At 41.6% G+C, this 24,590-nt stretch overlaps 1 protein-coding gene across 2 annotated transcripts in view; it reads left to right on the top strand.

The window, feature by feature from the left end:
- ADNP (activity dependent neuroprotector homeobox) overlaps positions 1-24,590 on the top strand; it is a 36,147-nt gene that overhangs the window by 5,377 nt on the left and 6,180 nt on the right. For both annotated transcript variants that reach the window (XM_075276817.1, XM_075276816.1), the window contains 2 exons: positions 11,881-11,997; positions 13,155-13,247. In XM_075276817.1, the coding sequence (XP_075132918.1) occupies positions 11,890-11,997; positions 13,155-13,247 (201 nt within the window). In that variant the 5' untranslated portion in view covers positions 11,881-11,889. The remainder of the gene's footprint in view (positions 1-11,880; positions 11,998-13,154; positions 13,248-24,590) is intronic.

Genomic DNA, 24,590 nt, shown 5'->3' with positions numbered 1-24,590 from the left:
TGAATTTGTTTTAAAAAAAAAAAAAAAAAAAAAAAAAAAAAAAAAAAAAAAAAAAATTATATGAGGGAAATTGTGTCTGGTTTTCACTTTTCTTTTTTTAATTTAATAACACACCGTGCCTCTGAAAAACTTTATAAAATAGTTTTTCCTCTCCATTATGGTAATTTTTATTTTATATGGTGTCGGGGTGGGGCTATAACCTTTAATAATGGCATTTTATTGGCGCATTTATAATAAAATATATGTATGTGTATATATAATATATATATATATATATATATATATATATATATATATATATATAAATAACTTTTTTTTATTTTTATTTATTTTTTTTCCCAGATGGTGTCCCCATAAGGTCATAAGAGACCTTTGGGGACATATGATCACTTTTTTTTCTTTGTTAGGGAGGCTGATTTCCACTAGGGCTGGTACATTTAGCCCCAGTTGCAGGAGGAATACAGCCTCCTGCATGTTGTATACACAGTATACAGAGCTAATCTGTAGGACCCAGCAGCTCTTGCAAGACACTGATCCCGGTGGATCACGTGACCGCCGGGTCCGAGGGTGGCTGCATCATGGCGGCGCCCATAGCTGTGTATACAACTGGCTCCCAGCTTCAGCATTTGCATGGTCTCGTGCAATAGCTGTGTTCTGATTGGACGTACCGACACGTCCTGTCAGAACAAGGCAAGCACTTCCCGGACGTACATAGTCTATGGGCGGTCCGGAGGTGGTTAAAGCGTTTCTAAACTTTTGAACAACTTTGATTTTCTGGCATTATTGGTGCCATTAATAAATCTTATAATGTACTATATTCATTTGGGCACCATTCTATGACTTCCTGCATTTCTTTCTTTTCCTTACTTCTCTGTTGGGGGGCTGTACCCTGCCTCTCATGGTGTGTAGTGCTTGGGTTTACATGAGTAAAGCAGGGAAAAGGGTGATAATTTCAAACAGTTATATCTCAAAGAGGAGATTGCAGTTCTACCTTTCATTGGTTGAAATTACAAGTTGGGTTTAGGAGTGTCTGCATACGAATATCTCAACTATTTTCAACCAGTGTCATGAAAGATGAGTCTCCTCTTATGACAGCAGAAGGAAGTTTCTACAGTTTATAATGGCTAGGAGCAGGGGTTACCCTAGTTTTTTGTGAAAGAGTGAAAATTCATTTGCTTTCAAGGGTCTCTTCCGGTGTTGTGCTGAAGCTGTTGATTGGCTTCAGTGGTCACGTGACTGCTGAGGCCAATCAGCGGCCTAAGGAAAATGACTGGTGTCTAGAGGATGAGTGAATAGTGAAATATTCGATATGTTTTGAGTACAGCTTCAATATTCGACTACTCGATTGAATATCGAATCCCATTATAGTCTATGGGAAAAAAATGCTAGTTTCAGGGGAAACCACTATTCGACTAAGGAGGGTCACCAAGTCCACGAATAGCAGGAGGAGAGTGTTTAGGAGGCGCGCTGTGCAGGTAAAGCGCACGGACCCCATTATAGTCTATGGGGTCAGTGTGCTTTAACTGCACAGCGCTTGCAGTTGCGCTGATAAAAAGTCAGCTCCCTCATAACATCAAGCTGCCAGCTCTCTTGACTAGCAAGGACAAGCCTGTGGCAAATCAACGCTGGTTCTGCCGCAGGCTCGTCCTTGCTAGTCAGGAGAGCTGACAGCTTGATGTTACGAGGGAGCTGACTTTTTCTCATAGGAATGAATAGACCAGCATTGATTGGCCAGTGTACAGCATTCGGCCAATCAACGCTGGTCCTGCCGGAGGCTAGTCTGTGAGGAGGCGGAGTCTAAAATCGGACCACAATGGAGACTGCTGTGGTCTGATCTTAGACTCCGCCTCATCACAGATGAGCCTCTGGCAGAACCAGCGTTGATTGGCCGAATGCTGTACACTGGCCAATCAATGCTGGTCAATTCATTCCTGTGAGAAAAAGTAAGCTCGCTCGTAACCGCAAGCTGCCAGCTCTCCTGACTAGCAAGGACGAGCCTGCTGCAGAACCAGCGTTAATTTGCCGAATGCTATACACTGTATAGCATTTGGCCAATCAACGCTGGTTCTGAATCGAATATTACTACGAATAGCCAGTAGTATTCGATCGAATACAAATATTTCAAATACCTACTCGATCGAATACCTACTCGCTCATCTGTACTGGTGAAATTACAGGTAGCGACATTCAAGCCCTTTGGGTTTTTTAAATTTTATTTTCAACTGCCTCCAGCTTATTTAAAGTTCAAAAGGGTTTTCCATTCCGCTTGGTTTCTGCCTTAAAAGGGCGAAAAATGCGGAGTGTGGAACGGAATCCCCTTAAAAAGAGCCAACACTGGTATGAACCCAACCTCACCTGTAGCTTTTTCATCCAGAACCTATGCAAATAATAAATATTGTGGAATTTAAGCCTATTGTGCAGCCTATTTATTACTCCATGGAAACTTTTCCTTCATGCAGATGGGCTATAAAATAATCTTTCCATTGTTGCATGGAAAATGTTGAATTCTGAAAGTTGTTAAAGATGGGGAAATTAATCATTCCCTTTACGCAAGAAATCTGATAATATGGCGCCTATTTGGAGCAAGGCCTTTTCTTGCACCAAACGTGCTACGAGTTAATAGAAATCTATTCCCATTTCTAATTGGTGTAGATTTCCATTCTGCCACAGGGATGTCTTGACTGATCAAAGGCCAGTCCAGGCCCTTTAGTCTAGAATCTGATACTCTAGTCTTGATAAACTTATCTAAACCTGAGGCCCCATGTTACGAAAACGTAGATTTTTGTATGTTTAATTTTTTTAATTTTTTTTTTTTTTGAGCCAAAGCCAGGAGTGGATTGAGCAGAAGGGAGAAGTATAAAGCTATGTTAACACAGAGTTTTTTGCCAGCGGATTTTGATGCGGAATCCACCAGCAAAAATGGCTCCCATTGACTTCAACGGGAGCCACTCTCTTTTTTTTTTTTTTTTTTCCTGCTAGCTAGTAGTGGAAAAAAGAAGCAAGATGCCCTAACCCGCTGAGTATTCTGCTGCTGATTGGGTCGTGGCTCAAGACACACTCCTGTTTAGGCCCATTCATCGGGCCTAATCAGGAGCGGGATAGATGCGCAGAAGCTTGCACAGCGGAAACCATTTTCCGCCGTGTGAACATACCCTAAGAACTTCCTAAATATTTACCATTCCTTTTGAAGCCATTCTTGAGTTTAGCTTAAAACACAACAAAATCTGCAACAAAAAAGGCTGCGTTTCCACAACGTGAGGGCTTAGCCTAAATCCTGAAGCAATTTCAAGTGCAATCCAACACTGTATCGCTAGAAGCTGCTGTAGCACGCTAGGACACATTTTTGCAGGTTGCAAAGATTGACATGCTGTTGATGTAAAAGCCGTAGTGCATATCACTTTGCACTGAATACTTTGGTTTGTTTTAAAATTCATTCACTCTGGTACTGTTCTAGATCTCAGCTAGTTATGCACCAGCATGTTTACAGCAACTAATCTTTTGCAGTCACTTCCCATGTGTTCCTGAGGCTCAAGATGCTCATACAATCGGACTTCATAATTTACTGAGTCAGAGAGTGAGGCATTTCATTTTCTGAAGTTAAACAGTTAATCTTTCCATTTACTGATGACAGGCCAAGATTTTACAATTGAAGATGACAAATACGTTTTTGTTTTGTTTTTCTTGAACCCTTTCCCTGCCACCCATGTATGTATATGTCCTCTCAGGGTGGCACTTTTGTAGCAGAGGACATATCTAATACGCCCTTGCTACCAATGCCGATATCTCAGGATTAATTAGGAATATGATGAGTTTGGATTCGTTTTTTTAAAGTTGAGAATTTCCTCTTTAAAATGATATAATCATGATAGTCTTTACAGAGTCTGAGCAAGTCGCTAGTGAAAACGCCATTCATATTGAGATCCCACTGCAGATGTCAATTTCCAACAGTGTTTTTAACAGGAGATTGCTCCGAATCTGTAAGGGCTATCCTGATAATCTTGGAATCATTTTAAAGGTTGCTATTTTCTTTAAAATTAATCCAAGCTCCTCTTCGTAGCCCTAACAAATTTAGAGATATGGGCCTCTAAAGTGTGTCTCCCTCTTACCACCGTTGGCAGCATTTTAAGAGCTGCTGAATGAGGGGAGAGGAGCAGGCTGCAGAGATATTGATAAATAGTCTGTGCATAACCTGTATGTGACTTCAGGGAGAGAGGTAGCATAGACATCTGTCAATGTTATCCCCTCTCTTATCAATCAGAAAATGCTAAATTTTTGCTATTTGATTGTCACATAGATGTAATGTCCCTCTGAGCCTAACCACAGCGGTATTCTTATGTAATACCCCTCTGAACATAACCAGGAAGTTTATTGCTGCTGTGCCTCAGACTTTTAGCATTGTCCAGGTCTCCAAGAGAGTTGCATCAATCTCTTAAACAGCACATACACAAAGTAATCAATAAAGTTTACATTTGACCCAATCCTTGTCCTGTTCATACTTGATTATTACACGGTAAAATACACCTCTAGCGATATCCATTACATGCTAATATAACGATTATCACTAGAGATGACCATATACCTTTCTACACTTTTTCTAGTGGGATAGAAAATATTATATTCTTATGCAGGCACAAATTGGTTGTGTACACTTTGATTTATTACCTTACGCTAGGTTCACACTAGCGTTCGGCACTCCGTTCTCAGCTCTCCGTCTTCTGCATGCAGAAGACTAGAAGACTGAAAGCTTTTATGTTCTCTGCTGCAAAACTTTTTTTTTTTTTTTTAAATCGGACAGAGTACTGCATGTCCGACTCTGTGTCCTATTTAAAAAAAAAACAAAAAAAAAAACGGTTTCGCGGCGGAGAGCATAAAACACTCACCGCTGCTCACGGGCGGACATCTTTCAAACCCATTCAAATGAATGGGTGAGAGAGTCCTGCAGGTTTCAGTCTCCTGCCTCTGTTTTGTGCAGGAAACGGAAACCTGCAGAACGGAGACCGGGCGCAGATGTGAACGAGCCCTTATATGGATTATTTGTGTGAATGTATGCTTTAATAGAAGTTTTAAATGCAAATGTATGTTTTAGGGCATTTTTTTCCCCCAAAAAGATCACAAAATTACATGAAGGTGGATGTGGCTGTTGATAACCCATTGAGACACATAATTTTCAGGTCGTCTGCTGTCAAGAAATGTATACAGGTTTAGAGGTTCACTTGCTTTTCACGGTGTGTAATCCCTACATTTTATAGGATGATACTTTTTTTTTTTTTTTTTTATGAACGTGTGTGTATGCAGGTGTACGCCATAGTGATTTGAATGAACTCTGCACACGTGGAACTTATTTTTAGGCGATTTGGTGCATATGGCTTTTTGTTTGGTTTCATGTCAAAGCTGTGAAAATTGCTCTGGCTCCCAGAAGTGCAAATTATTCCTGGCAGTTAAAGGGTTAATAGGTGCAGCTCCATTGATTCCAGCACAGTTGTAGTATTTTTTTTTTTCTCTAGCCCCCCCATTGTTCGTGAGCAATCAGTGTTGTTAGTTTTGGTGCCTGATGTGCTATTTAGACGATGTACTGGCAGATAGGAGCAGGCCAGGCAGTTCTTTTTAGCTTTGACACTTTGGAGCTCTGAATCGCGTGCGCCAACCCCACCCCTGCCCCCAAACTGTATCTGACACTGCCCTTTTGACTTTACAGTGCTTCAGTAGTACATCTATCAGTGCATCAAAACTAACTGTGCTTGTTGCTCATGAACTTTGAGGGCTAGGGAGAAAATTCCAACTGTGCTGGAGTCAATAGAATTGGTGAAAGATTTTTAAGGCCCCAGTCACATGGGGCAAGAGGGGGCGGATTTTGGTGCAGAATCCACGTCATAATCCGCCCCCTCACAATGGTAGTCTATGGAGACTGCTAGCGGAAAAAAGAAACGAGCTGCCCTTTCTTCAGGCGGAATCTGTGGCTGATTCAGCCGTGGCGGCAGCACGCTCCGGACTAGGCCCATTCATTTGCACTGCATCGGCATCCCGTCGCGGCCACAATGGAATATGCACATGTGAAATTGCGTGTGAACTAAGCTGAACTTGTTTAATATCTCATTTTATACTAGTCTATGGACAACTTTTTTTTATATAAAAAAAACCCCATTAAATGTATGTGATGCCTCCTAAAATCACTTCTGTAAATGAGTTATTTTAAAGCATTTTGTAGTACTCAACAGAATCCTATAGGATCTCACAGAGAAGTCCTGACTTGTATTGATGTAATTAAAGCACTTGGAGTGGGATAAAACTCAGTTGTCTGCAGCAGTGTCTGTCTCCTCTGGCTCAGTTCCTGCCACTTCTGCCGATCTCCTCCTGACAGACCTCTGATGTGCTCTGTAATGTCACCTTTGAGCTTCCACTGTCTTGCCCTACATGGAATCAGCAGAGTGAATGTCACTTTAGCCAGGGATAAGCGAGAAAAGAGGCAAATGGCTTGAGGCATTTTGCCTTGATACATTAGTTTTATATATTCACTTGCACTGATGTTGCTGTGTATAATGCAGGGAAAATAAGGGGGCCTGGTCGCTTCACATAGTTATATCTCGGACGTTATAAGCCATATAAACTTGATTTTTCATATGAAAGAGATTTTCTTCTTTCATGTGCAATCTAAATGATTTCCAGAGATATCACTCTCTTCACATAGACGTTTTTAGCCTAAGTGGCAAATAATAAAAGTTATATATTTTATTGAAATACATTAATCTTTAGACCAGTCAGCCAGGCTGTGACAATCCAGAGATATCACTGATTGAAAACGCAGTCTGGATTGGGATATGCAACTGTATAATATGATATAAAAATCCCAATCCTGACTGTTTTTCAACCAGTGATATCTCTGGAAATGATAGTTTGTACACTTTATAATGTCTGAGATATAACAGGTTGAAGTGACCCCCCCCCCCCCCCCTCCTCATTTTCTCTACATATTGAAGGACTGTACATAGTAACATTCAGTGAAAGGTAAGAACAGCTCTAAGTATAGAAACAAAGGAAAGAGTAAAAAAACAAAACAAAATGAAGGACTTCGCAGAAATTATCCAAAATGTAGCTATATTAAATTTATTAATGACACAAATACTCACAGAAAATAAAGTTAACAAAGTTTAGTTACACCCTAAATATTAAACACTACAGCCAGTGATGAAAGCAGACAAAGCAGGCCCCTGATCAAAGGATGCAAACGGAGCACAACTGCAGGCTGCACATGTCATTGCTACAAATGGGAAGGTATTGATGCATCCCAGCATTGATTTTAAGAGAAGATAAGCCCTGCCTGTGCTGCTAACATAAAGATCTACATAATATATGCTGTTTTGATCAGTTTTTGACCTTTTTCTTCAGGTTTACTTATACAGTTCTGAAGGTAAATCCAGGAGTGAATAAACTTTTAGTTTTCAAATTGCTTCCAGAGATCTGACAAAAGCCAGATCAAAAACTCAGTGTATAGGCTACTACACTATCTGTGGTTCTGTGAAAAACTGATGTAGTCTGTCATAATGTTCTCTTCCATGGTTTCATACTTTCATCGTTGTGATGCATCGGTGAAAAAAGACGTTTCCATTGTTTTTACTGTCCTACGGTCTGTGAAAAATACTGAAAATTTGAATCTGCATTAAAATAAATACATATATGCAAACTGCACACAAGTGAAATGCAGACGTGTGAATAGGTCCAAAATGTGGCCCAAACTAGTGCACTACAGCACGTCATGAGGAAGTGGCGCATGACGCCACTACTAAAGAGTACATCCTATGTCTGAATTGGTAATTTGACTTACCAACACCACAGCCCTGGACAATTCTTTCTGAATCATTAGGTCAAATCCAAGTAGGTCTGTTATTGAGACACTTCTGCACAGTATGGCCTTGTGGGACGTGTCTGCTACACCCTCCTATCTCTCTGTGCCTTCAGAACAGTTGACTTTCTGCATGTAATATAAAGAATGTAAACTACATTGAAATGAACAGGCGAGATTTGATTGGTAGTACCAGAGTTTTTCTTCAGATTCCTTTTTTGGGGAATAGTCATTTACTGTACTATGGTGGAGCACTTGCTGTTCACTCATCTACATTTTTTGTATTTATTTTTATCTGGAAATACCAAGGTGCTTTCCAGACACCACTATCACCTGGGGATAAAGTTGTTACCATAGATGTATTGTCTGCTATTTTCTTATTAAATGGAGTCTATCACCTCCCCCAAGCTTATTCAACTGTCACCACTGCATTACAGAGCACATTACACTGATAAATAATATAACTGTTATGTTCCTTTTGTAGATTTGTGGAATAACAAGTTTGAAGTCTTAAGCAGTTGAGGTGGTTGGTGCACTGGAGGCGGGACTTAAGCCTGGGTGCACTGTTCTTGCTGCTTTGGTATGATAGATGTCATAGCAGCGGGAGAATCAACTCCTACTGCAAGGAGGGGGTGGCACTGGCAGAAGTTGGTAGAGGTTTGAGTGTTAAGAGCAATGTTTCAGGGAGCTGAACACCGACCCCAGTGCACTAACTCTTTCATTTGCATAACATTTGAGTTATTTTTCTCCAAATTTTCAAAAGTGACGTACATACTAGGTATATTATTTATCCCTGTGATCTGCTCTGTAATATAGTGTTGATAGTTGAGTATAATTGGGGGAGGTGATAGATTCCCTTGTCTGTTTTACAAGTTGGCCTTATTGGTGGCAGCCTTCCTTCCTCTGGTACCAGGAGCAACAGAGGCAGTTACTGGAAACTATATGTGCTCCTGCCAATAGGATTTGCTACAGAGTACACTCCAGTAGGCCATGGACATTAGTAGCATTAGTTGCTAAGCAGACCCCAACATATTTGAGCTGCTACCTGGCAAACCTCACTCTTATGCATTAGGGAGTCTGAAGGGCCTCCCTTATGGATAATTAGAATAGGGAAATGCTGGAGGAAAGTGTAAGTGTGTGTGGTTTTTGTTTTGTTTTTTGTAAGAGGGAACATTATTTAATAGAATCACTTTTAAGATGGGTTGTATAAAGATACAGCATATGCCTTTTGTTAAAGGAAGTCTACCGCCAACAAAATCTCCTAGATAACGTGGTTGTAGACCTATTTTCACTGTGCCACTACACAACATTCGTGTCAAACTGCAATCTTGCTGCAAAGTGAAGGAACTTCTCAATTGTATGAAAGTGAACAGCTTGTTTCACCTGAGGCTTGTCTGGCAGAACATCTGTTTTCACCTATGGTCACCACATATGCAGATAGGTGCTTCAGCAGGCTCTGCCATGACCCAAGTACATTACAGCTCAGCTCCAGTGGCAGTGCCCAGGCACTATTCATGGAACCATCTGCTTCAGTCTCCATACACTGTATAGTACAGTAACTGCCCACACCCTTAAGCTGATCTTTGCTGGGTTGAGGTGTTGGTCTAAGCCGTAAATAAATCCTATTCCTGTCTAGTATGTGGCCTGTGCTCATGGACATCAGTGAATGTGACTCCACGGATGTCATCCATGTGCCGATCATGAAGTTTAGTCACGGCCTGGCTTTGTTCGTACGATCAAGTGCGTGTTGTCTGGGCAGCAGGATTGCCCCTACGGCTGAGGCCCCACATTGCCGAAACGCAGCTTTTTTTGTTGTTGTTGCAGATGTTGTAGTTTTTTGAGCCAAAGCCAAGAGTGGCTACAAAAGGAATGGGCAATATAGGAAGTTTTTATACTTCTCCTTTTTCCTCAACCCACTCCTGGCTTTGGCCCAAAATCTGCAACAAAAAAGTCTGCGTTTCTGCAACGCGGGACCTTAGCCTACAGCAAGGGTTGACTTGGGAATCTGTGAAGAAAATCTATCTGATCAGACTACAAGCTTGTAGAAGTCACATCGATCCTTTACTTCCTGGTGAATGGCTGAAGTGGTGTTTAAGTCCAATGCTAGTAAATAGCTCTCCCCATAGTGAGCTGCCTAGGTCAGTGTAATAAAATATTGTATTGTCAGTTCTTTTCATTTCCATTTGTACAGGATCACAGCCTGAATTTGGTTGGTAGACAGTAGATATCTCAAGCTGTGCAGGTGAAGGAATCTGCGTTTATTTAGGTGTAGGGCTGTGTCGATGCTGTCAGAATCTAGCCTGCAGTGTGGTTCCCATGGTTACAGTAAGCGCCAGTTAGGAACTTCAGTTGGTGATCTTTACATTTTGGATGTGCCATTGTATTGTATAGGACTGTTGTCATATGCAGAAATAGTGATGGTTCTAAAATCTTAATGCTCCTATATTTGTACTGACTAGAGACGAAACGATTAAATGTTTACAGCATATGTTCATGACCATGAATGGAGCCATGAAAACCTTCATTCCGTACACTACCAAAAAAAATAATAAAAAAACAATTGTTTGCCCTATTAAGCTGTTCTTAAAGGGAGCCTGTCAGCAGGATTGGCTGTATCAGATTGATGGCAGTACTTTGTTGGGGCGGTTCCTACACTTTCCAAATATTCCTTTCTACTTCTGCATTGCAGTTCCATTTTTTTGTGAAATTGTTTTATTCTTCAAATTTAGCTTAAAAGGATCCTTAGGAGCGTTTTTCTCCTGCTAGGACTTCACTCTCTGCTCTATATAACTGTCCCTAACTGTAGCCTAGCTCTCAAGCTCCCTGTGGCTTGGGTGACCCACTACATCTGCAGTTGGGTTCAGTTATCTTGAACAGAGAGTGAAGCTATCCGTGACTGGATGCCGGTGCAGTGCATCGGCATCCAGTCGTGGAATTCCGCTCCAGATTAGGCCCAAATGAATGTGCCTAATTCAGAGGTGATGCGCCATGGAAGATGAAGCACGTCCCTTCTCTTTTTTTTGTGAGTACGCAACAAATCCATTCGCGGAAAAACAAAATGCCCGGCTCCCATTGAATTCAGTGGGAGGCGGTATTTTAATCTGGAATTTGACGCGGAATCCGTGCCGAATTCCAGACCAAAATCCGCTGTGTGAACAGCCTTATATAGTAAAGCTATCAATCATGTTATTTTCTGCTCACTCAGTGTATACACTGACCATGTTTCTAGGAATTGACAGTCTTGTGAATATATCCCAAGTCTTTATCATAATTACAAGCAGGGCTGTGGAGTCAGGAAATTTTTTTAAAAAAATACAGGAAAAAAATTATTTTTACTAATTAGGCCTAGTTCATATCTGTATTTGGTCCATTCTGTTCCCCCCTTCACATGAAAAATGCAGAGAAAAGTCCTGCAAGCACCACATTTCTCTCCGGATTTTCATGCAGAAACCACACAGACGCCATTATATATGTCTATGGGGTCTGAGGGTTTCCTTAGGTAACCGCCTTTTTTTTTTTTTTTTTTTTTGCAGATTAGGTTTCTGTTTTGTAGGTCCCCAAGCAAACTTCCCGGCTGGCAACCCATGCAGAGATGTGAGCCGGGCCTTATACAGTTATTGATATCTATCTAGTATGCAGAGTTCACTGTATATTTAAGAATTCAGTTGCTTTTTCTGAAATTGGTGGATTAGTGGAGCTGTTTTTGACAATAGCTGTCAGCTATTTATGGAGTCAGGCTATAGAATAGTAGTAGGTTTGGCATATGTCGTGGCGTTACTGTCTGTGGCATAAATTTTTATTTTCTTTCTATACATTACTATTGTGGCTGAAACTGTGCTGAAAAACTCGGCTTATACGCAAGTATATACGGTAAATGGAATGAATATCTCTAGCATTTCTATTATGGGTGAATACTTCCTAGAGTAGATGATGTGAAAGATGGACTCCTAGAAATGTTATTACTGGTGACATTACCCATATTGTATCACTTCTGTATTTTGTTTGTTTGTTGTAATAAACATAACACCTTTCTTTTTTTGCAGGCAGTAATAATGTTCCAGCTTCCGGTAAATAATCTAGGCAGTTTACGAAAAGCCAGGAAAACTGTAAAGAAGATCTTGGGTGATATTGGTTTGGAGTACTGCAAAGACCATGTAGATGTGAGTGTCATAGTGTATAATAAAATGCGGGGCTGTGGAGCTGTAGTTTGGGGGGGGGGGGGAGGGGCCTGGTTTGAATGGAGTAAAGGCAAAATCAACTCTTGGCAAAATAATTTTAAAAAATATACAATTATCAATATAGTATAATTAGATGCGTAGTTTGCATTCTTTATTTTTTTGCATCACTAGCTTTCATAGGAATCATAGGTGCTTCACTGCTTCTGTGTCACCATGGGTGTCAGACATTTATGAAAGAAAGACTGAAATGCAGCATTTACCAGGCGATGGATAAATAAAAACTTCAATCTTTATTCGTCAGTTCTTTATAAAATATATGCATTTCGGAACCTTGGTGCCTTGAGGAAGGAACTTCGTTCCGAAACGCGTAGCAGGTGGTACACACCCTGTCTGCACTATATTTCCCTGTGAACATGAAGAGTGTTTTATAAAGAATTGACGAATAAAGATTGAAGTTTTTCTTGTTACAAGCTTTGCCTTACCGGTTCAAGTCCACTGGTTCCGTGCATCCCGGGCTCATGATGGACAACGGATAAAGGGTTAGCTGAATAACACTGTTTTACGTACATTTATGAAGGAGTCAGTACTTTGACCTACCCATGTATTAACAGCCATGCATTATAGCCCCATGAATAGCAGTATGTGACTTTTCTTGTGGGGAATAAGGTTTACATTTGGCCATGGTGGGGCCCTTAATGAAAGCTAGAGAGGGATATATATGTCTATAGTAAATTTCCTTCACTGCATAGTCAGTGCAGTACTAACGATTTATAAAGAACTTAAATGTAGTTTGATTTGTCAGAAAAAAACAAGTTCCCACCTTGTGCTAAAGGTAGAGATGTGTCTTAATTTGAGGAAGGAAAAGCAAATACTTTTTTGAGAGTAAACTGAAGATTCAAAGCTCATATGGCAAATTTATGTTTTGAATCACTTGAGAAAAGTAATGTTACATAGTGGTGTGTTTTTGTGTTTTGTTTTTTTTTTTTTTATAAAAATAAATAATAAAAACTAACCACGTTGGTCTTGTTCCAAATGATTTTTGCAAATGTTCTATATATGTGTTTAAGGTTTTTCCTCTTTAATAAAAGTATGACACTGGTTTTTTTTTTTTTTTTTTTTTTTTCTCTTATGCCGTACAGGAATTTAAGCAATTTGAACCCAACGACTTTTATGTGAAAAACACGTCATGGGATGATGTAGGACTGTGGGACCCCTCACTTACTAAAAATCAGGTACTTTGTCATTCATTCAGTCTTTCATTAGTGAATTTAAAGGGTTGATCCATGTTGTTAAAAATTGTGGCTTTATACCTATATCTATTTTAGATCAGCTGTTTAGAAAGGCCAAGAATCTTCATAGATTTTCAGGTGCCGACTTACTCAGGACACCATATTTTTTACTCTGCTGATATGTACCGTATTTTTCGGACTATAAGACGCACTGAACTATAAGACGCACGCAGGTTTTAGAGGAGGAAAATAGGGAAAAAAAATTTTGAAGCAAAAAATGGTAAAATATTTAATATATGGGAGTTGTAGTTTTGCAACAGCTGCAAGGCCACATTGACAGGTGACCCTGCAGCTGTACGGGGATGCATAGAGCGTTTTTTTTTTTTGCGGGGCCATAAGTACTTTTTAGTTATACCATTTTGGGGAATATCTATTGCTTAGATCACCTTGTATTGAAAAAAAAACCGGTGGTTTATGATATGATTTTCTACTTTTATATATATATTCTAGGGACAGGAGGTGATTTAGAACTTTTATTTCATATTTTTATTATATATTTTTAAAGCTGGTTTTTTTTTTTTTTTTTTTTTTTTTTTACTATTTTATTCCCCCCTTCCCCCGGGGGCTTGAACCTGCGGTCACTTGATTGCAAGTCCCATAGACGGCAATACAACTGTATTGCCGTCTATGGGCCATTCTGTCTATTAGTATTACGGCTGGTCATAGACCCAGCCGCAATACTAATATAGCAGTGACAGGCCCGGGAGCCTCATTAGGCTCCCGGCTGTCACCCGAACAGGTCGGCTCCTGCGATATCGCCGCGCAGGAGCCGGCCTGCAACTTCACAGGTACGGGGCCGGTGGGGACCGGCCCCGGGGGAGAAGGGGCCACCGATACTGACCCGGCATCTGCTGTACTAGAGAGGCGGATGCCGGGCGAGGGATAGACGCCGGCACAGGCTTATGATCAAGTGTCGTCATCGTCTCTGGTCTGCAGAGACCCCAGAGTATAATATCAGATGTGTATAGTCTGAATGAAACTGCTGGTGGAACCTCACGAAAATTGTAATAATCAAACCGAAATGACCGATTTGCACAAAATCAAGTCTGTTATCTGGGTTGATGTTCGGTTTTGGTTATTTTCCTATGAATTGTCAAGACCTAGTACTGTGCAGTAATGATGTTTATGAACTCCTGTGTATGTCTGCCAGCCTGAACATTAAGTTGGGACACAGATTCCTAGCAGCTCAGGGCTTGTTCACATCTGTGCACAGGACTCCGTTCTGCAGGTTTCCTTTTCCTGTTTAAACAGGGCAGGAGAGGGAAACCTGCAGGCATCTTTCAAACCCATTTATTTGAATGGGTTCGAAAAGTGTCCGGCCGTGAGCGGCAGTGAGCGTTTTATGCTCTCCAGCGAAACCTTTTTTTTTTTTTTTTTTAAACCGGACACAGAGTTGGACATGCAGTACTCTGTGTCCGGTTTAAAAAAAAAACTGCTTTGCCGTGGAGAGCATAAAACACTGACGGCCGGACTCACATAACAGGCTTCTGTCTTCTGCATGCAGAAGACGGAAAACTGATAACGGAGTCCAGACGCTGGTGTGAACCCAGCGTCAGTTGTCTATCCCTCACTACTAATGCAATTCTGTTCCACAGTGATTTTCAATAGCCTAACAAGCTGTGTGGTTTATGTATATCTGCTTTTCAAGTTAAGTTGATATGCACTACTCGAAAGGACCTGTAATCCAGAGTTTTGTTAGATAGGAGACTAAACTCCCCATCCCCAAGTCCCCGTGCGTGACAACACAACCATGGAGGCTGAAACTTAGACTCTGTAGGAACTGAAACAGATTACATAGTTGGTATGGTTGAAAAAAGACATGTCCATCAAGTTCAACCAGGGCAAGGGAAACTTCATGACAGTCTATACATTTCCAAAACCATAATTTTTTATTTATTTTTTTTTTTTTTAAGTTTTTCCTGCTGTGACTGGGGTAGGTTATTCCGCAGATTCACAGTCCTTACAGTGAAGACCCTTGTCACATAGCTTTTCCACATTACACTCGCCAGTTACTTCCAAATAACTACATCTGGCTTACAGTAGAAATGATGGTATCTGATAAAACCTGTGCAGTTTGTCCTCCACCTTTCCCCTTGTACCACACATTTACTTTGCCATAGACAGGAGAATCCTGGCTGCTGCTTGCTACCATAGCAAATCAAATCTTATGGAATGGTCATTTCCACTAGCAGTCCCATACCTCCAGCCAACAGCATTGGTTTTGTGATCACCAGCTGTACCCTGCTATGAAGTTGGGTCAAAGAAAAGGGGATGATGCATCCCATGTAAACAATGTGTGCAATAGAGCAAATTAAGGCAGTATCTTCTCTGGATTCTGAGTACTGGAGTTCCTTTAAACTTGCGGTCATAACCCCACTACTGAAAATACTCTCCCTTGACCTATTCTGTGCTGCTAACTACCGACCTGTCTCTAACCTCCTTTTCATCTTTAAACTCTTGGAACACTTGGTGTATTCCCACCTAATTATCTATCTCGCTGCTAACTCTTATGGACCCCTTACAATCAGGTTTTCGTGCACTACACTCTACAGAAACGGCCCTCACAAAGGTTTTCAACAATCTCTTGATGGCTAAATCTAAAGGGAATTATTCACTACTTATTCTTCTAGATCTTTCAGCAGCATTTGACACTGTAGACCACCAACTACTCCTCACTATGCTCCACTCGATTGGCCTCAGAGATACCGCTCTCTCTTGGTTTTCTTCCTATCTTTCTGACTGCTCATTTAGTGTATCATTTGCTGATACTATTTCTTCTCCTCTGCCCCTTGTGGTTGGGGTTCCTCAGGGCTCGGTCCTAGGTCCCCTCCTCTTCTCTCTGTACACTGCCCCAATTGAACAAACCATCAGCAGATTTGGCTTTCAATACAATCTTTTTACAAAATGATACTCCACTAGATCTCATCCAGTGACTGTCTCTCTGCTGTCTCTAACATCATTTCTTCTCTCTATCTGAAATTGAATCTTTCAAAAACTGAACTTCTTGTGTTCCCTCCATCTGCTAACCGACTTAACGCTCATGCCTCCATTTCTGTCTGTGTCCTTACTATTACACCAAGGCAGTAGGCCCGCTATTTGGGGATTGTATTTGATTCAGATCTCACCTTTACCCCACATATTCAGACACTTCCACCTGTACCTCTCTAGAACATCTCTAGAATTCGCCCTTTTCTCACAGTGCAAACATCACAAACCCTCATTGTTGCTCTGATTCTCTCTTGTCTTCACTATTACAATTCTCTTCTAATTGGGCTTCCTCTAACTAAACTCTCCGCACTACAATCTGTCCTGAATGTATCTGTCAGACTCTACTTTTTGTCAGTACACAGATGCATGTACCTTGTGTCAATTGATGTACTTGTTGCCCATCCATCACAGAATACAATATAAAATGATCACACCCACAAATCCATCCATAGTGCTGCACCTCCCCCCTTCCATGTCTCCTCTCTCGCCACTGTCTACTGCCTTAAGAGTCTACTTTCTGCCAATGACCTTAGACTTGCATTCTCTGTTATCTGAACATCCCACTTCCATCTCCAAGACTTTGCTTGAGCAGCATCGGTGCTCTGGAACGCTTTACTCCAGACAATCCGATTAATCCCAAACTACAGCAGCTTCAAAACTGCCCTAAAATCGCATCTGGTCAGGATTATCACATGACCTGATCACAGTGCATAGGTGTAGAACAATAACTCTTGTTACCCTTCCTCCTCTGTTCCTCAGATCCTGTGTTCGCCATCTAGAAGTTACACTGCACTCCTTGTACTTAGTATCTGTTTATTCACAGATACTGGCTGGTGATGGGCTCATGCAGTTTGTTACATAACCCTTTCTATTAAAAGATGGCTGGACCATTGGACGACAAGCCCTCTGACCTCGTGTCACCTTATTTCCTCTTGTGAGCAGGACTCTCACTCCTATTGTTTGCTAAGTTTATTTCTTTGTTACATTGTGATGTCTCATATTGTCTGTTCATGTATCCTCTGATTTGTAAAGTGCTACAGAATATATTGGCGCGATATAGTTATCACCTATTACAGTGATGATCCTAGTCTTGCACTTTTATTTGTAATAGACATATAGTCTACCCCAATTTGAGATTGTTTTCGTTATTTTTCCCTGCTAAGTTGAACATATAGCAAAAATGTTTTTTTTTTTGTTTGTTTTTTTTTTAATCTGACCAATATTTTTTTGTTTTTTGTTTTTTTAACTTTAAACCATTGCAATATATTGGGAAATCCATAAAGTTCTATTATACACTGCCTAGCACAGCTTGTAATAGGCAATGGATCGCCACCCTCAGAACCCATTCTGAGGTGGGAGCTAATCTCTGCCAAAATTGTGGCACCCAAGCACTTCTGGTAAAGGAATGCCTCAATGACGTTTGTCCAAGGTATCTAAAGGGGTAATGCTGCAATCATAGTGGGCTTTGGTTGTGGACATTACCAATGGATTTCTTCTGTGTAATGCTTCTGAGTGGCTGTCTTATTTTAAGATGAAATATCCAGCATAATAGTATGGCGGCTATCAGGAAGGGGTTAATGTATGTTAGGGTCTCTTCTTTTAGAAGAGAACCTTTGATAGCCCAAGTCTGACCCTATAATTGTCAAGAAATGGGGATGTTTAGTGCATGCCTCTAGTCACAAGGAACAGTCATGTGCTTCATGCTTTAAACAAGAGAAATGTAATTTAAAGGAAACCTGTGATGTTTATAGAATGGTTATTGCAGATTAGACTGCTTTTTAAAATACAATGAATTTTTTTTTTTTCTTTTTTCTCCAAACTTCTCCTGGGCTTAATGGTCCTACTTGGTGATTTACAGTTGTATCTGTGCATACAGGGAAAGCTGTCAGTCACTAAACTGTGCTTACTGGACTACACTATAACACTGTCATCATTCCCTATCACAGTGACATCTCATTGATGTGTCCCTCACCTGTCACGAGTACAAGGGAATCCCTGTTTGAACAGAGCAATTGTCACATATTCAGGCTGCGGCCTCATTTATTCTCTATGGGACTGACAACCAAGTACAAACTTCAACTGTCTTCAGTCCCATAGGCTTTGAGTGGAGTGACAGCGTACATTCATAACCATTGCTTTGTTTACACAGGAATCCTCAATGTCATGTAGGAATGCCCAACGATTCAGATACTTGCTTACTCTGTGCATAGGTGATAATCTTATAATACTGGAACAACCCCTTTTGAAACGTAACTAAACTTTCATACAATATTTTCTGGCACCATTTAGCATTAACACACATTTTGGATTCTTTTTGTGAAATATATAAATTTCAAACTGTTTATTTCAAACTGCAGAAGTATTTACGGTACTTCTGCTAGCAGGCCTGGGACGTAGACCCCCCTCCCCCCCACTCCATCACACGCCAGGTGACGTGGCCATGTAATCTCAGGCCTGCACCCGGCATGTGTCTGTGTTCTGGGCCTGCTAGAAGAAGTACCATAAGTACTTCTGCAGTTTGAAATGAAACAGTATCGCATGGTGATGCTGCGGCCCTGGCACCCGCCCCAGTGTCTGTATGCTGGGTCTGTAACTATGATGCTCCAGAGCGGTCGCCATACCAACCGGCACCTCCGCTGTAACTTTTACAGCGGTAATACCGGAGCTAATGTCTGCAAACAGAGATTGCAGGCATGAGCGCTGACATCTCCGCTGTAAGTGTTACAGTGGAGATGCTCTCCGATGATGTCCTGGTCTGGTGATCCTCCCCTCCGTCGTCAGGCGCCGAGGGGAACCGCTGGAGGGAGCGGGTGCGACCACTCTCTCAAGGGCGATCCTGAAGATAGGCTCTGAGGAAGATCCCCTGCCGCAGGCAAGATCGCCGAGGGGCAGACCTGAAGGAAAACCTCGACCGCGAGACCTGAAGGGGAACTGCCGCCGGCAGAAGCTCTTCTGCCGGGGATTCCCCTCAGCGCTCCTGCCCTTCGGGTCCGTCCAGCCGAGGTTCTCCTTCAGGTCCACCCCTCAGCGCTCCTGCCGGGGATTCCCCTCAGCGCTTCTGTAAAGGCTCCCTGGCCTGCAGTGCTTTTCTTTTGCAGGCTGTTCTATGCAGCCTGCAAAAGAAATGACAATTTTTGCAATGCATTGCATTGGTGATCAGACCCCTTGGGGTTAAAGACCCCTAGGGGGTCTAATAAATGCAAAATATGTAAAAAAAAAAAAAAAAAAATGTCTTAAATTCAAGTCCTTCCCCTTTCCCCTCGAACACATATAAAACGAATACTGTTAATACTGTGAAACACATACATGTTAGGTATCCCTGTGTCCGAAAACGCCCGCTCTACATACCTATAAAATATTTTTACGTTACAGTAAACGCCGTAGCGGGAAAAAAAGTTGTCTAACTGCCCCTTCCCTGAGACTAGTTCATCTACCCCCCCCCCCCCCCCACTTGGGATTCAGCCTGATTACAGCTAGGCTGAATATAGGGTTTCTGCAGTGCTCCTATTATGTCGGGAAGGGGTTAATAGGAGCATTGCAGATACCCTATATTCAGCCAGGCTGAATTGCAAGTGGGGGGGGGGGGGGGGGCCCTAGTCCTCAGGCAAGGGGCAGATAGATGACCAAAACACCCCCTCCCCTTCCTCCAGCATCTACTGCATCCAAAAACTCCGGCCATTTTAATTTTTGAAATTCTCCAGTAGCTGCTGCATTCTCCCCCCCCCCCCCCCCCCCCCCCCCCCCCGGCTTATACTCAAGTCAATAAGTTTTCACAGTTTTTTGTGGTAAAATTAGAGGTCTCTGCTTATATTCGGGTCGGCTTATAGTTGAGTATATACGGTATATATATTTTATATAAATAAATATTTTTTTTTCCAAAACTTTTTTTTATTGAAAGATGCGTACCAAACACAGTAATAAGACGCAAACAAGTTACCTATTGTACAAGAAGAGTTCAGGTACAAAAACAAAACCAGCATAGCCAAAGGAGAAAAAAGAAAAGATGCCAGACTACCACCCCCTCAGTCCATAGCGAGCTCGTAGCCCGAAAATCAGATACATGCACAGTAAGCGATACAGCATATTGTGAACATCAATAGGCAAGACACATGAATATTAAGACAGTATGATGCATGACAACAGATCAGATTAAAGGGATGGTGGACACTTCAAGCGTCCCCTACCTCTCAGACATAAATGAATGTAGAGCTGTCTGTAAAGATGGGGTGTTATACTCAGATGCATTTCTATATTTTCCTTTTCTTCTCTGACAGCTGTACCCTGCTTCTCTCTGTATGTATGGCCTTGTGTATAAGGAAGAGAAAAAGAAAAGGGTCACTTGGAACAGTCATATTCTGGGCGATATATAATGTATGAATGTGATTCTGGTGTCATATGAAAATCGATTCTTTCAAATAACTATTGCCGTTCTACCTACAGTGTTGGCCAAAAGTATTGGCACCCCTGCAATTCTGTCAGATATTACTCATTTTCTTCCAGAAAATGATTGCAATCACAAATTCTTTGGTATTATCTTCATTTAATTTGTCTTCAATGGAAAACCACAAAAAGAATTGTCAAAAAGCCAACTGGATATAATTCCACACCAAACATAAAAAAGGGGGTGGACAAAAGTATTGGCACTGTTTGAAAAATTACGTGATGCTTCTCTAATTTGAGTAATTAACAGCACCTGTTACTTACCTGAGGCACCTAACAGGTGGTGGCAATAACTAAATCACACTTGCAGCCAGTTGAAATGGATTAAAGTTGACTCAACCTCTGTCCTGTCTCCTTGTGTGTACCACATTGAGCATGGAGAAAAGAAAGAAGACCAAAGAACTGTCTGAGGACTTGAGAAGCAAAATTGTGAGGAAGCATGAGCAATCTCAAGGCTACAAGTCCATCTCCAAAGACCTGAATCTTCCTGTGTCTACCGTGCGTAGTGTCATCAAGAAGTTTAAAGCCCATGGCACTGTGGCTAACCTCCCTAGATGTGGACGGAAAAGAAAAATTGACAAGAGGTTTCAATGCAAGATTGTGCGAATGGTGGATAAAGAACCTCGACTAACATCCAAACAAGTTCAAGCTGTCCTGCAGTCCGAGGGTACAACAGTGTCAACCCGTACTATCTGTCAGCGTCTGAATGAAAAGGGACTGTATGGTAGGATACCCAGGAAGATCCCACTTTTTACCCAGAGACATAAAAAAAAAAGCCAGGCTGGAGTTTGCCAAAACTTACCTGAGAAAAGAAAGCCAAAAACATTTTGGAAGAATGTTCCCTGGTCAGATGAGACAAAAGTAGAGGTTTTTGAGAAAAGGCATCAACATAGAGTTTACAGGGAAAATAAAGAGGCCTTCAAAGAGAAGAACACAGTCCCTACAGTCAAACATGGCGGAGGTTCCCTGATGTTTTGGGGTTGCTTTGCTTCCTCTGGCACTGGACTGCTTGACCGTGTGCATGGCATTATGAAGTCTGAAGACTACCAACAAATTTTGCAGCATAATGTAGGGCCCAGTGTGAGAAAGCTGGGTCTCCCTCAGAGGTCATGGGTCTTCCAGCAGGACAATGACCCAAAACACACTTCAAAAAGCACTAGAAAATGGTTTGAGAGAAAGCACTGGAGACTTCTAAAGTGGCCAGCAATGAGTCCAGACCTGAATCCCATAGAACACCTGTGGAGAGATCTCATAATGGCAGTTTGGAGAAGGCACCCTTCACATCTCAGGGACCTGGAGCAGTTTGCCAAAGAAGAATGGCCTAAAATTCCAGCAGAGCATTGTAAGAAACTCATTGATGGTTACCGGAAGCGGTTGTTTGCAGTTATTTTGTCTAAAGATTGTGTTACCAAGTATTAGGCTGAGGGTGCCAATACTTTTGTCTAGCCCATTTTTGGAGTTTTGTGTAAAATGATCAATGATTTGACTTTTTTTTTTTTTTTTCATTCTCTTTTGTGTTTTTTCATTGCAAGCAAAATAAATGAATATATTAATACCAAAGAGTTTGTGCTTACAATCATTTTCTGGAATAAAATGAGTATTATCTGACAGAATTGCAGGGGTGCCAATACTTTTGGCCAACACTATCTTATTTCCATAGATTTCCTCAGTGTTTTCGTTATAGATTGGCATATTTATATGCAGCTGCTCCTTATCTGACTGTTTGCAATTAATAATCTATCTGGAAATAATACAGGTAGAACTGCAACCTTAGTGTCACATGGACGTGGAGAAGCTACATTTTCCAACACTTTTTTCTCTGTGTTTAAAATACCTGTGATATAACAGTTTGAGGTGATCGTCTCTCACCTTTTAAAGAGGACCTTTCATATCTTCATGAAAGTGCAGTTTTATACACTGCTAGAAAGGAGACAGTATGCGGAATTCAGCGCACTGTTGGCTTTCCTGGTATGTGCCCCAGTGTCATTTGTTTCTTTTTTTTTTTTTCTTTTTTTATGTAGATTGTGAACTCCACATAGGGCTCACAATCTACGTTTTTTTCCCTATCAGGGCTCGTTCACATCTGCGCCTGGGAGTCCGTTTTGCAGGTTTCCGTTTCCTGCACAAAACCGCAGGAGACAAAGCTGCAGGACTCTTTCAAACCCATTCATAAATGGGCTTAAAGTCTCCGGCCGTGTGCGCCGGTGAGCATTTTATGCTTTATGTGTCTGGTTTAAATCAAAACCGGTTTCACCGCAGAGCGCACAAAGCGCTCACGGCCGGACTCTGCGTGACAGGTTTCCGTCTTCTGCATGCAGAAGATGGAAACCTGAAAACGGAGATCGAACACTGGTGTGAACCCAGCGTCAGTATGTCTTTTTTGAATATGGGATGGAAATCCATGCAAGCACGGGGAGAACATGCAAACTCCTTGCAGATGTTTTTTTTGCCCTTGATGGGATTTGAACACCAGGGCTCCAGCGCTGCAAGGCTGCAGTGCTAACTAACCACTGAGCCACCATGTGCCCCCTCCATGTCATTAGTTTCTGTCATCGCTGGGCTGTAAGAACACCCCAGCCCCCTCAATTACGAATGGCAATTTAAGCGACGCACCTTACACAGTGTGACTAAGGCTTGTCTTACACTACCGTAATGTAAGTCCGTAATTGAGGGTTTTCAATTGCGGACACATTATAGTCAATGCGGCCTCTTACACCACCGGATATTTTATCCGTGGTGTGGCCGGGTCGCAACCGTGGTCCGCAATTTATAGAACATGTCTGTAATGGCTGTGAATTACGGCACTGCATGGACTCGCCCATAGAACTCTATGGGCGAGTGCGGCAGTTTACAGGCATCTGCGGTGTCTATGTTGCTGATCAGCAACTTGTGGACCGTAAAATCATTACTGTAGTGTAAGACTAGCCTAAATGTTGGCCAACTCCCTGCTCTCCTTGTCTCTTCTAACTGTCGGGGACTGCAAGGCCTGTGATTGGGCCACAGCGTCAAGTGACACTTTCACGAATAAATCAGTGTGTTGCAAAACCATGTGACTGCTGAGAACAACCAACAATCCTCACCCTGGAGCGGCCCCAGAGTATAATGAAAGCCGTTTCAATTAGGACTTGCTTAGTTTTATTTTTAGATTTCCCTGTTTCTCCAAAAAATAAGCCCTAGCTTGAACTTGCAGAGTTTTTGGAGTAAGCTTGAAATATAAGCACTCCAAAAATAAGACCAGCACTAGGTTATATCACATGAAGTCACAAAGACTGATAAAACATACCGTTAGTCCCAACAGTCCTGAACAAGTACCGTGTTTCCTCCCTAATGGCAGGGCAAAATCTGTTCTGCTCTCTCCCAAGGCCCACCTCCTGAAATTGCCTTCAGAGTTCTACTTCTCGACTGCTGCTGTTTGGCTTTGCTTGGCTACCTACGTGATCAGACGTTGGGTGCCACTCCTGCTCGCTCCCACAGACGCAACCACTCCACTATAGCACCTCCCCCTTAGCGTAAAGGACAGTAGAAAGGAAATGGAGAGAACACAGTGCGACTCCCCCCCAGTGTTTAGCGAGTGTGCCAATAAAATCAAAAAAATATTTTTCTTTATTTTATTTTTACATAGACCCACTGACTCTGAACCATCAATTTTGAATGTAAGTTAGGGTTACTAATGCTAACTCTAACCATTTTACAAGACTCTTCCACAGCGAGTCAGAAAGGATTCTGATGTGCTACAGTGCCTGAAAAATAAGACCTACTACGGAAATAAACCCTAGCCTTTTCTGAGAGAAAAAAAAAAACCTGAAAGACCCTCTTATTTTTGGAGTAACACGGTAGCTTTTTGTCTATACATAGGTC

This window comes from Leptodactylus fuscus, chromosome 6 (genome assembly GCF_031893055.1).
Source record: "Leptodactylus fuscus isolate aLepFus1 chromosome 6, aLepFus1.hap2, whole genome shotgun sequence".
Classification (NCBI taxonomy): Eukaryota; Metazoa; Chordata; class Amphibia; order Anura; family Leptodactylidae; genus Leptodactylus; species Leptodactylus fuscus.
The sequence above is the reverse complement of the archived record's forward strand: the minus strand, read 5'-3'. Positions and strand labels throughout refer to the sequence as shown.